General features: G+C 42.1%; 1 protein-coding gene across 2 annotated transcripts in view; it reads left to right on the top strand.

Moving 5' to 3' along the window:
- mast4 (microtubule associated serine/threonine kinase family member 4) overlaps window positions 1-13,677 on the top strand; it is a 184,276-nt gene that overhangs the window by 160,280 nt on the left and 10,319 nt on the right. For both annotated transcript variants that reach the window (XM_080743788.1, XM_080743789.1), the window contains 10 exons: window positions 1,073-1,174; window positions 3,949-4,071; window positions 4,421-4,533; window positions 6,693-6,814; window positions 7,322-7,560; window positions 8,037-8,249; window positions 9,239-9,471; window positions 9,710-9,832; window positions 10,458-10,594; window positions 11,995-12,188. In XM_080743788.1, coding sequence (XP_080599914.1) covers window positions 1,073-1,174; window positions 3,949-4,071; window positions 4,421-4,533; window positions 6,693-6,814; window positions 7,322-7,560; window positions 8,037-8,249; window positions 9,239-9,471; window positions 9,710-9,832; window positions 10,458-10,594; window positions 11,995-12,188 — 1,599 coding nt within the window. The remainder of the gene's footprint in view (window positions 1-1,072; window positions 1,175-3,948; window positions 4,072-4,420; window positions 4,534-6,692; window positions 6,815-7,321; window positions 7,561-8,036; window positions 8,250-9,238; window positions 9,472-9,709; window positions 9,833-10,457; window positions 10,595-11,994; window positions 12,189-13,677) is intronic.

Here is a 13,677-nt window from a genome sequence, read left to right as displayed (position 1 = left end):
CTCTCTACATCAAACCTCTTTGCCAAAAATAGCCAATTGAACCCATTAAGACCTGAGGGAATTCTACTTCGTTCAAACTTCAACATGTTCAGCTTCCAGCATCCTAACAGATTTCTGGAGAAAAAAAATAAGAAACAACAACCTGTGTTTCTATATCAGTGATGCTCAAACTTTTTCATATCAAGGACCCCCCCAAAATGTGTATTTGGCCACGAAATCTCAAAACATTTTGTTCCATAGACCCCCAGAGTGTGTGTGTGTGTGTGTGTGTGTGTGTGTGTGTGTGTGTGTGTGTGTGTGTGTGTGTGTGTGTGTGTGTGTGTGTGTGTGTGTGTGTGTGTGTGTGTGTGTGTGTGTGTGTGTGTGTGTGTGTGTGTGTGTAGGAGGTACAAGTCTAGTCAGCAGGCTTATAAACTATAGGAAAAGGAGAGATCTTCCATAAGAAGCTGGAAATCATGTCAGACAGGATTGCTCATGCTTCATATCACAATATATAATATAATTGGTTGCTATTGCGCTATTGTTCTGGGTCAGAGAACATTTATGCCAGCTAAAGTAAACATGTTTTTTTGTTAACCTTTTAACTGAAGTTATCTAAGGCCAGATATCATGGACTATATAATGTCCAATCAGACAAGATTGGTCATGCTTCACGTGAAATCACAATATGTAATGCTAAGACGGAATTCATTTCCCAGAGGATTCCTTGCGGCTTGTGTCAGTTCAACCGACCTTGCAATTTCCCAGAATTGCACCTTTCTAGTTCTAGTAGTTTTGATAGATTTGCATAATGGAGTATCATAGTTAATGTTTCATAGTTCATTGGCTGTCGTGTGTTTTCAGATGAGATGAACTGGTCATTCATTGGCTGTTGTATGTTTAACTGGTCATTCATTGGCTGTTGTATGTTTCAGATGAGATGAACTGGTCATTGATTGGCTGTTGTATGTTTCAGATGAGATTAACTGGTCATTCATTGGCTGTTGTATGTTTCAGATGAGATTAACTGGTCATTCATTGTGTGTTTTCAGATGAGATTAACTGGTCATTCATTGGCTGTTGTATGTTTCAGATGAGATTAACTGGCCAGACGGGGAAGAGGCGCCCCCTAGTGATTCCCAGGAGCTTATCACCCTGCTGCTGAGACAGAACCCTCTGGAGAGGATGGGCACAGGTACATGCACGCACATGCACCACACACACGCGCACGCACACACACACACACACACACACACACACACACACACACACACACACACGGTAAGGCTAGTACTGGACAGTACCCTCAAATCTTTCCTACACAAACTAGACTGCTCCCGAGTCCTGCTGAACTCATTTGTTTAACGGGACTTAAGTGTGCGATGCCGTATATATTTTCATGAACGGAAATGCCAGCTTCCATTACTCGCCGTTCAGGAGCTGTAGTTCCAGACTCTATATTGCATTCAGAGATTGTAGAATTGTTGTCTGGCTACGCGGGACTACTTTCAACCTATAGTGTCACTTTTTGGGGGTATTTAATTATTTTGTTTATTATTGGCATGTTTTGCCACTGGAAATAGTATCTTCTTTAAAGTGTGTCTGAATAATCCCTTAAGGGTTGGGCTGTGAAAGGCAGCCAGACACGAAAGTAAAATTCATTCATTAATTTCATTCATATTACAGTAGGGCCAAATTATTCTATGTATTAATGTTTTAAAAAAATCACACTTAGTGTGAAGTAAGTAGTGCTTTTCATGATTTAATTTCATTAAGTGTCATTTGATCTCTCTGCCCTGTGGAAACTTCTTTGTATTGCCATCGTTCTGTGTGAGTGTCCGTGTTAGAGTGAGGGGGAATACATACTAATATATGATGTCATTAACTGTTCTGCTGCCCTTGACGACGCTCACCGTCAGTGAAAGGGTTAATACCATGGCGCCGTTGACGGCGAGGACTGTCAATCTTACTGTATATACAGTAAAGATATTATTACTTACTGTACGTCGCTCCGGTCCCGCCCGCATCGGTAATGTCCGCGATTTGTTTACAACGCACGTCGGGCGTGCACGCGAAGTTAACGTCCTCCTTAGTAAATCCATTGAGAGGCCCATAAAGAGACTTCATTTTCTCCAAAAGGGACATTCTTATACAAAGGATGGTCTCCACTCTCCATAACTGTACACAAAAGCTGGGCACAGCCATGTTCTCTTCTGGGCTCACACTGTCATGTGACTAGATGACGTAATCGTTGCCGTCAAGTGATAATCCAAAAAAACAAAAACAACCCCCTTCCGGCCCTTCAAAATAATAGCGGCGGCCTATGGAGGAAACGGCGTGGCACCGAGGCACCAAGCAAACCTTCAGATTAAGAGGCACTAGTTGTGTTAATGTGGTTGCCCCGCAGGGTTCTCTTTCTAGCTTTCTCATCATCTGATGTAACCTTTTTCTCTAAGGGTTTTCCCATTGAAGTACTTTTCCCGAGTTACTCGGGATCATCTGCTGTAACCCCTCACCCAATACCTTGATATCGTCAACAGCAACCACACTTGCAATTTCCAATTGCATCTTTCTAGTTGGTGTGATGTCATTGTGATGAAATTGCTATCTTGATAGTGATTGGCATACATACATTCTTCCATTAAAGGAGTCGTTCAGACCAAAACACCAACCAAACCGCTGTTTTGACCTCACAGGCACCCTTACTTGGCAAAGGGTGCCTGTGAGTTCAAAACAGAGGTTTGGTTGGTCGCAGCCGAAATCTAGCAACAGGGGCAGCTATGAAAAAAAATGACTAAAGCAGGTATGAAGGGGTATGATAAAAGGCAGATTTAACCCTATATTTGTTTTGGTCTGAACGACTCCTTTAAGCGTCCGGTGAAGTTTGGCCAATGTGACCCTGGGGCCTGGGCATACAATATACTTTGAGCACTTTGTGCCAAGATGTAGGCCATAATGTAGGCCATGCTTTAAGGGCCGGACGTTTTTTGGATGCCCGCAAGCTTAGCTACTTCCAGGAGCACCACTCAAAACATGGTAATAAAGTGCTGATTCTCAGGCTTACGACGTGTGGCATTGTGATGCGAGCAGGATGTGTTTCTAGCCAGGTCAGGTTGACCTCCACTCTTCCTCTAAAGGTCACAGGCAGGAAATGACTGAACATCATTTATGTCTGGTCATCATTTATGTCTGGCCATGGTGGAAATGAAGGTCTTTGTCTCCCCCTAGTGCATAATAATGGCGCTGTCCAATGTCAGCCCTCTGGCTGCTGTACTGATAAAATATGCACACTGTCTTCACAAGCTGCAACATAGTGAGTCACATTGGGGTCTTTTCCACCGGCAAAGTACCGGTTCCGGTTCTTTCTCCCGCCTATGGGATGTCAGCTTTCTTGGAACTTTGGTTCGTTCTTGTGAATTGTTCCAAACCAACTTTTACGCTACGGAACCAACTCTGTTCTGGGTGGAAAAGCTCACCTCTGGTTCATCCCATAGGTGGGAGAAAGAACCCCAACCAGTTCTTTGCCGGTGGAAAAGGCTAGCTTTATTTTTATTTATTTTTATTTTTAAGTGAAAGTGAAAGTCTGTCAGTGGGTGTTTATATTGAAACATTGGAGCAGGTTTTTTGATGCCAAATTGGCCTTTATGCAGCCTTGAGCCCATTAAACATTCCTTCCTTTTTGGACGTCTTTCACCAACTAGTTCTGACTTCTGGGTGTGCAGGCGGGAAAAAAAGCTACCAGGACAGGAGTTCTGAGTGACATAAAATTTTAGTTTTATCACCTCCCTTTCTGGGGAAGAAAAAATTGTATAACCCTTTCATTTTGCCTGCAGGCGGCTCTGTTTAGGTGAAACACCACCGTTTTTAACCTGAACCCCCCAACAACAAACTACAAATTAAGTCCAGGGTTTTACATGTTTTTTCTTGCATTTTTATTTTCTTAAACCAAATCTTCATTTCTGCCTCCAGGCGGCGCCGTTGAGGTGAAGCACCACCAGTTCTTCCACAACTTGGACTGGAACGGTTTACTGAGGCAGAAAGCAGAGTTCATCCCTCAGCTGGAGTCTGAGGACGACACAAGTTACTTTGACTGTAAGTTATACTGACCCCTAGAGGACGATACCAGCTACTTTGACTGTAAGTTACTGACCATATTAGAGGAGTTATTAGAGGACCACACCTCCTACTTTGACTGTGAGTGTGTGACAGCAAAGGTCAGCTCTGAATAAAGAGGATGAGTAGTAAGAGGCCCATTCTACAAATACCTTCTAAATCAGTCATTCTCACACTTTCAAGATGTTTGTCTAAAATGTAGAGCAGATCTACACGCTCCACCTGCTTGTACAGTAGGTCGGCTGATGTTATAATGCATTGTACGACTAATACAGGTCTTTTAGCTGTTGATGCAGTGAAAGGACTGAAGGTATATCTTTGTCCTCAGCGCGCTCTGATCGATATCACCACCTGGAGACTGAGGAAGAGGGAGACACCAACGATGAAGACATCAACGTGGAGCTGCAGCAGTTCTCCTCCTGTTCTCACCGCTTCTCTAAGGTGAGTCCAAACCTATCTAGTTTGATGTTAACTAAAGTACATCATCTGGAAGTATCTTGTGGAAATGGTGCATGCACACACTAGGGCATTAACCAAAAGGTCGACAAGTCAACTCAGTCGACTTCAAATTTCACAAGTCGACTCCCACCAGGGAAAGTTGAAATAAATAAATAAATAAACAAAATGTCTCCACTCTGTCACATTGACAGGCTGGACAGAAGTGGTAACAGTAGCCACCAATTTTATCCAGTTGGATCCAACATTATATAGGAATTAGGATTATTATTATTCAATGATGCTGTTTGCAGTGGAATCTATAATATTAACAAAACAAGAGCCTTATTAGGCTATTATATGAAGTCCAGCGGTACGTCATTTTATTCCCCCCCACCAATCGAACTGGTGACACCGCCAGGCATCCATGCCTATGTGGCAGTGCCTAAGTGGTATGCAATTGGACCAGTAGGCCAGCCCCAATGAGAGAATCTTTAGGTTTCTCTCTCCCCACAAACAGTTTTAGACTTTTGTACCAAATCTAGCAAGCAGCAAAAAAATACATGATCTCTTATGAGGGTCCCTGACACAACATCCTTTCATATGTGGGGCTCTGTGTCCGAAATACCTATCAAGTTGGGAGTCCTTGTCATGAACATGTTTTGAGCACCAGTGATTAAAAAACCATCCTTTTCAGCATGTCCATGTGAAATCAGCGTTTCATATGGAAATGAGAACCCCACCCCCCTGCAGCCCCCTGCAGCAGCATGGAGCGCTGAGCTGCAGATTTGCATCTCATTTTCTGCTGCAAATCACATGTGTTTTATTCTAATGTGGAGAAACAAGGAATCACATGATCTGGACTGGAGCTGTCTTTCTTCACCCCTTTTTTTTCCTTTTTTTGTTGTTTTACTGCAATGCAGTCTGCTGCATGTGCTCACATCAAGACAATGCTGTGTAGTATTATTTTAACTATTTGTTTATTTGTTGGTATCCCTATCAGCTGTGCCCTAAAGCACGGCTAGTCTTCCTGGTTAAGAAAGAAAGAGGCCGCACAGTTCTTCAGCTACGATGCAATTTAAACCAACGTTTCGACTGTATCAGTCTTCTTCAGGGTTTACAAGTAAATTAACACTGGGGTAACACGTACATTTATAAACATACTAGGGCTGGGACTTTAACTGATTCATTTGATTAATCAATTTCAGAACATTTACACAATTTAAAAAAACTCACTCTCCAAAATGTGTTTTAATTGAAAAAAAGAAGAAAAAAACTTCTCAGGTCAAATAATGATATGTGATTAAACATGCAATTCATTTTGATTGATTAATTAATTACAAAGCCTAATTAGAGATATATTTTCAATCGAGTCCCAGCCCTAAAACATTCATTTGAATAACAAAAAGGAAAGAAGAAAGTGTACATCAAACGGTGTAGTCTATATACTGTACATAAATTGTAATTTTACGAAGAAGACAAATAAAAATGCATTGTCTTCATATTCAGGTGTACAGTAGCATTGACCTGTCCTATGTGTTCATATTCAGGTGTACAGTAGCATTGACCTGTCCTATGTATTCATATTTAGGTGTACAGTAGCATTGACCTGTCCTATGTATTCATATTCAGGTGTACAGTAGCATTGACCTGTCCTATGTGTTCATATTCAGGTGTACAGTAGCATTGACCTGTCCTATGTGTTCATATTCAGGTGTACAGTAGTATTGACCTGTCCTATGTGTTCATATTCAGGTGTACAGTAGCATTGACCTGTCCTATGTGTTCATATTCAGGTGTACAGTAGCATTGACCTGTCCTATGTGTTCATATTCAGGTGTACATTAGTATTGACCTGTCCTATGTATTCATATTCAGGTGTACAGTAGCATTGACCTGTCCTATGTGTTCATATTCAGGTGTACAGTAGCATTGACCTGTCCTATGTATTCATATTCAGGTGTACAGTAGCATTGACCTGTCCTATGTGTTCATATTTAGGTGTACAGTAGTATTGACCTGTCCTATGTATTCATATTCAGGTGTACAGTAGCATTGACCTGTCCTATGTATTCATATTCAGGTGTACAGTAGCATTGACCTGTCCTATGTATTCATATTCAGGTGTACAGTAGCATTGACCTGTCCTATGTATTCATATTCAGGTGTACAGCAGCATTGACCTGTCCAGAGGCCTGTTGGAAGAGAAGGGAGACACAGAGGAGAAGAAAAGTGACAGTCCACTGACGGTGGACTCTCTCAGCTGGACTCCAGACTTCACTGACATGTACGTACAGTACCTACACCTACAGTACATACAGTCGTTGTCACTTAAATGTCCCTGTGCTCACCTACATACTGTACATACGTCACAGTCACTGAAATCCCCTCGACACTTAACCTCACAGTCTGTAGCTACATGGGATTAGACGTTGTTCCCCTCTCTTTTTAATTAAAAAAAAGAGTCAATTTACTTTAAGCATATAATAAATAACTCACAGTTGAAGAACAATGTAACAATACATGTTGTATGTTATTTTTTTTTATTAATGCCCTACTACAGTGTCATATAAAAGTTGTAAGAATTGGCAGAATGTTTGAGTTGTGTTCTAATTTTACTACTTTAGATTATCTGAGCTTTATAAATGCATATTGAGCCAATGAAAAGTATTAAACTCTTTTTCATTTCCTTAAAATGTACACTTTTGGACATAAATAACGTGTTTCCCATTGGATAGCAACGATATAATTTGTACAGTATTTGAAGTGTGATTTGTTCCTCCGTCCTTTCTAGGCCGTCTCTGTCCAACCTGTCAGACAGCGAGGGGCCCGTCCAGGGGGTCCCTCAGGGGGTCCCTCCTCCTCAGGGGGTCCAGGGGGGCCACGGCCAGCTGCCAAAGTTCTCCATCTCAGCAGAGAGTGAAGGAGAGGAGTCCTCCAGCAACAAGACCTCCTTCTCTCTGGGAGAGCTGCTGTACGACCAGCCTGATGCTGATACACCTGGCAGCACCCACAGCGGAGCCACTCTGTCTGGTATGTAGTAATAATAGTTAGGATTATTATTTATCATTATTATAATTGTTTTGTTATAGCGGTGCTCCTGGAAGGAGCTAAGTAAGCTCCAACATCTGGCTTTGTCCAGGCTCTGAAGCATGCCCTACAACCGGCCTACATTTTGGCACAATGTGCTCAAAGTTTGTTGTCTTTTGGTTTTGGTTCCAGTTTTTATTTTGAGTGCAAGGGACTTGGTAGTGTTGTTGGTCCTTTTGATATACTGACTTTAGTCAGCCTTTTAATTGCTTTGTTTTTTTGACAGATTATTTAAGTTTCACATAACATACAAACAATAAAATAGACATCAAAACCCAACAAGACACAAAAACAAAAACCACAAGTTAATTTGTTCTGAGCCTCATTTTCTTTATATCATTGCTCAGGCAGAAACCTCCATGTTTACCTCCTCCTCTTTCATAATTAATGAATGCATTGTTTTCTGTTCTAACTTGTAGGAAGTTTCTCAGAGCATTTGGACATGCTGACAGCGTCCAGAGGGGAGGTTGAAGGTTCCAGTCCCACGCCCCTGGCAGCAGCAGAGTCAGGGGCCCAGAGCAGCTCTCTGCTGCCCCCAGAGGCTGCTCATGGTGACAAGCTGCTGGGGCCCTCGGGGGCCAAGGTCCCCAAGTCAGCCTCCACCAACACCCTGTCCCTTACCATCCCAGGAGGTGAGACACATGCAAAAACACGTGCACGCATGCACAGACACGCACACAAACACACACACATGGGGCATTCCCACATATGGGCTTAATATTGATGACATCAGGGATCTCCATATATGGGCATAAAAGGGACAAGGATAATAAGCTTTGTGTCGCATCGTGATGCATTGCGAGCTTGTAGATCTGCTATTTTCAAATGTCTGAAATGTATGTACGGTTGAAGTACAAATTAACACAATTTGCATTAATATTTAGTTTTGTGGACTTTTTAAAATATTTTTTAAATAATAATGAAAAATAAATTGTACAAAACAAAATAATAAAGGGATGTACAGTATTTACTCGCGACTTTCTGCTAACCACAATTGGGTCCCGACCCACTGTTTGGGAAACAGCGATGTAAGATCATCTATTTTCACACAAGTTTGGGGAATTACATTTTTACCCAAAATAGGGATTGATTATTAATTCATAATTTTATTAAATTATTGATATTGACTTTGTTACACCTAGACACGACCCCTAGGACAGGGTTTTCCCTGTTCCCAAAAAAGTAATAAATACAAATCAAACCTCGGTTCGAAGAGAAGCGGTGAATTTTTATTCTATGTGTTCTAAGAGCTATGAAATCTGTGTTCTAGATCTATACATTCTGTGTTCTAGATCTATACTTTCTATGTGCTTTAGTTCTATACTTTTATACATTCTGAATGAATGAATGATTTTGTTTGGAGGGCCAAATTGTCATGTGAAGCTTGACCAATCCTCAATTCTGCATGCACGGGACATTCTCACTCCTTGAGAATCTATGGGAATCCTCAAAGAAACAGGTACGGGACATGTACAGGAGAGACATTCTCACTCCTTGAGGATCTATGGGAATCCTCAAAAAAACAGGTATGGGACAGACAAAGCCACTCCTTGGAAGCGGCTTTCACCGCTTCAAAAATTACCGCTACCATCAGTGATCGCTTTGTCTTTTATTTTCCCAGATGTCTTTGGGGCGTCGCCTCTCGCCAGCCCCCTCTCTCCCTATTCGCTGTCCTCTGACCCCTCCTCCTCACGGGACTCCTCCCCTAGCCGGGACTCCGCCTCCCTGGGGGGCGTGGCCAACAGGCAGCCAATCGTCATCCACAGCTGTGGGAAGAAGTTTGGCTTCACGCTCCGCGCCATCAGGGTGTACGCCTGTGACAGCGACATCTACACCGTCTACCACATGGTCTGGGTAAGAATTATAATATATATCTACACCGTCTATCACATGGTCTGGGTAAGAACACTTTAGCTTTCCTTCAGGGCTGTCACAATTATGACATTTTACTTGATGATTTCATTGTTTGTCTTTTAGGCTCCGTAATAATACAAGTTGCACTGGGCACTGACAAATAACTTACATGATTAAATAAAAACGTGGAGGAAGGTGGTCTGATGTTTTGTTTTGGATGTTTCTTGCTGTGTGTCAGAACGTGGAAGAAGGTGGTCCTGCCCACAAGGCAGGAGTGAAGGCAGGAGACCTCATCACTCATGTGAATGGAGAGGCGGTCCATGGTCTGCTGCACACCGAGGTGGTGGAGCTGCTGCTGAAGGTACTGTAGGCCTACCTGACCGTCACACCACTCATCATAAGACATAGACGCAAGCCCTGACTAGAGGTTTCATGTCCATTTAAAAAAGCACCCTAGCTCCACACCCAGACACACACATATGTTAATCTTCTTGTTTTATGTCCACATAAAGGAGAATACAGGGACACAAATATAGGTGCAGTAATGCTGCATTCACACTGAGAGAAGCCAAGCTAATGGTTGGCTTGGTAATTCAATGTAATCTCTATGCAAACCCGCTTTAAACATTTCCAAGCTTTTTTTTTCCAGCTTGGAAATTTTAAAAGCTGGTTTGCATAGAGATTACATTGAATTACCAAGCCAACCATTAGCTTGGCTTTTCTGTATGTGAATGAGGCATTAGGATGCATTCACAAAATCATGGCATATGTTTTCATGGTACAATTAGGAATGATACTCAGTACTCAATGGTAACAGCGTCTCCACCATACTGTATGTGGCGGCTGCCAATTATAGCAGAGATGACACTCTACGAGTATTGATGTTGGGACAAATGGTGAAACCTTAATATGAAAGTTTAAAAGCTTAATAAATGACCATTTTGATAACATTTCCATGTGACTAACAATTCCTCCCCCCGCCACAGAGTGGCACTAAAGTGTCCATCTCCACCACTCCCTTCGAGAACACCTCCATCAGGACGGGTCCGGCCAGGAGGAACAGCTACCGCAGCAAGATGGTCCGCTGCTCCAAGAAACCCAAGAAGGAGAAGACCCCCGAGAGGTAAATACATGTTTCTGATTGGTTGATCTTTACTGTTTAAACCTGTGTTTTCCAAACAGTGGGTTGGGATCCATGTCTCCTCTGACCACCTAGTCATCACTCGTAACACTTTTCCTGCCAAAAACGGAGATCTCCAACTTCTTAAAGTCTTTTTAATTTGAAACGACTGATCATGAAATAGGCCTATGAACTAATAATAACAAGCAATTGTATTAGAAAGGATAAAGATATCATAATAACAAAACATTTACATGTATTAACTCTTTGAGTGCCAATCCCGAACTAGTTCGGCTTTATTAGCGTATCGTAGAGTGCCGATCCCGAACAAGTTCGGCTTTTAAAAAAAAAAAAAAAGAAATTTGAAAAAAAAAATTTTGAATTTTTTTTTTTTTTTTGGACCCCATCAAATCTGGTGAACATGATTTCAATCGCGATTTTGCATGTTCCACCCCCATACAACCCCATCTAACATACAGGGCAGCCATTTTTGTTTACATTACATGTAAAACATAATGGCGATTATCTCAAGAATGCCTGAACGGATTTCCAATCGGATTTTTTTGTTTGAAAGCTGTGAACAAACTGCACAAATCCACTCCAATGCAATCCAGGATTGCATTGGATTTTTTAGAGCTCATTCTTCTCTGTTTTTTTCCCATGCATGAGGTGTGCAAGGTTTAATCATGGCTAAGTTGACGAAAATAAGGCTTCTAAAATGCTTGGTAGCCAATAGCTAACTTCAAGCTAACTTCATCCTCTTCCTGTACATGCACAAAGGAAAGTGTTCAGGCAAGTCATGGCTCCAGGGCTTGGGCATGCATTACCAGCATATCTCTATTATTCTCTGGTCACTGGGCGCCCTCTAGTGGTGATAGGCTGGCACTCAATGAGTTAAGACCAGATCATGTGTAGCCTAGGTTATTAAGAAATAATATTGGTGTGTAATTTATCAAAAGCTACTGCAAGTTTCCGCGTCTGGAAAATAGACGATCTGCAAGCTTGTAGATCAGCCACTGTCGGCATGCAACACGTCGTACATACTACGAAGTATAAGTCAGGCTTTACTTGTGAGATGTGCAGGCCGTTGTGCTCCACTGCGGTCATCCTTATCACGTTCATGGACGTTTTTGGCATCCCAAGTGTTCATTTTGCCGTTGGCTGCTGTAAGAATGACGATGTGAGCATGTATATCTGCAGGTTTTTTTAATAGTTAAAGCATAAAATGATGGTTAATTTCACCGTTGGCTACTGTAAAAATGAACGCTGTGAGCTTGTATATCTGCTATTTTTTGTTAATAGTTAAATCATAAAATAATGGTTAAAGTGGTTAGAACACAGAAGTTCCATGTCTAAATGTGTTAATCTTGTTCTGTGTTGTCTTGTCCCTTGTCTGCCACCAGGAGGCGCTCTGTGTTCCGGCGTTTCGCCATGCAGCCGTCTCCTCTGCTCCACACCAGCCGTAGCTTCTCCTCTCTGAGCCACTCTCTGTCCTCTGGAGAGAGTCTGCCTGGTTCCCCCACTCACAGCCTGTCCCCCCGCTCTCCTACTGCTACTGCTACCACCCTGAGACCCACCCAGGACCTCAACCAGTCAGGTACGTCTGGTTCCCCCACTCACAGCCTGTCCCCCCGCTCCCCTACTGCTACTACTACCACCCTGAGACCCACCCAGGACCTCAACCAATCAGGTACGTCCTGGTTCCCCCACTCACAGCCTGTCCCCCCGCTCTCCTACTGCTACCACCCAAACCCTGAGACCCACCCCAGACCTCAACCAATCAGGTAAAAAATGAAAGAAAAAATAAATCATAAGACTTAGAGGTTGAGAACCACTGCTGTATCCGAATAATATACTGTAGGTGTGTGGGGGGCCCTTAGGATTTTGAGGTCGGCCAAGTGTAAAGCAACGCAGCTTGCAACATATTGCTCAATCTCCTCCATTATAGGCAGTCCATCTCTTTGGAGGAGAAGGCGCTATCTGTACCAAATAAATATTTGTTGATAATATGGCAGACTGAAGTGTATATGACCAATGTTGACTGTGATTAATTATCTGTACAGTCTAGACTGGTTTGGATTAGGGCATTAACGACTTGTGATTTTTGCAAGTCGACTCGACTCAGTAAAAAGTTGAGTTGAAGTCGACTTTATCTTTTGATGACGTCATCACATCACACACGACCCCCCAATTATTTTGGTGGGTCCCCAGACGATTAACTTAATGAGAAACATTGTTTTCTCACTCAACTGTAAACAAACCAACATAAAGTTTAAGTATATAGAGGGTATTCTCACCTTTCTAAAGTGACAATTTATGGACTTTTTAGTACCTCTAAAATGACAAATTAAACATTGTCTAAATCGTCAAATATATAGAGACAGAAATTGTGAAAATAGCAGATCTACATGCTCACAACGCCTCGCATCGTGAGGCGTTGTGAGCATGTAGATCTGCTATTTTCACAATAGAACCGTGTTATACCAAATTTATTGCCTCAATTCCTAGTGCTCGTCAGGGTGGGGGTCCCCAGTTAAAATATGATTATTCTGGGGGTTGAGAACCACTGTAATATTGGATCATTCTGTCCTTGACAATAAAGCAATCCTACTGTTTGAATGCTGTACAGACGCACACATGGAGCAAAAACAATTTTCAACTTCGACTTTCGACTTTCTCTGGTGGGAGTTGACTTGTGTAATGAAGTCGACTCAGTCGACTTTTTCGTTAATGCTCTAGTTTGGATTCAAGCACTGAGACACAAGCATGTGGGACATCAGAAGCAACTGAAAAATATTTGTGCCCCTTGTAATGTATTTTATAAATGTGGACACAAATAAAGATTTCTGTGCCAAGGGCCAAAATGGCCCCAAGGTAGATGTGCCAGGATTTTGTATGTTTTTCTTTACAATGCAATGATTTTTTTTTTTTTTTTATAGAATTATTTTCCCACAGAAACAGACACAGTTGTTGTGATTCAGTGGAATTTTGTCAATCAGGCAAATGGTTCCAGAGATAGAGCTGTTTGAATCAAAAAAAGTGTCCATCCACTAGAATGAACACACATTTTCTCAATCAGCTAAACG

The sequence above is a fragment of the Nannobrachium achirus genome (genome assembly GCF_963921795.1).
Source record: "Nannobrachium achirus genome assembly, chromosome: 15".
NCBI lineage: Eukaryota > Metazoa > Chordata > Actinopteri > Myctophiformes > Myctophidae > Nannobrachium > Nannobrachium achirus.
This window is presented reverse-complemented; position numbering and strand designations above follow the sequence as displayed.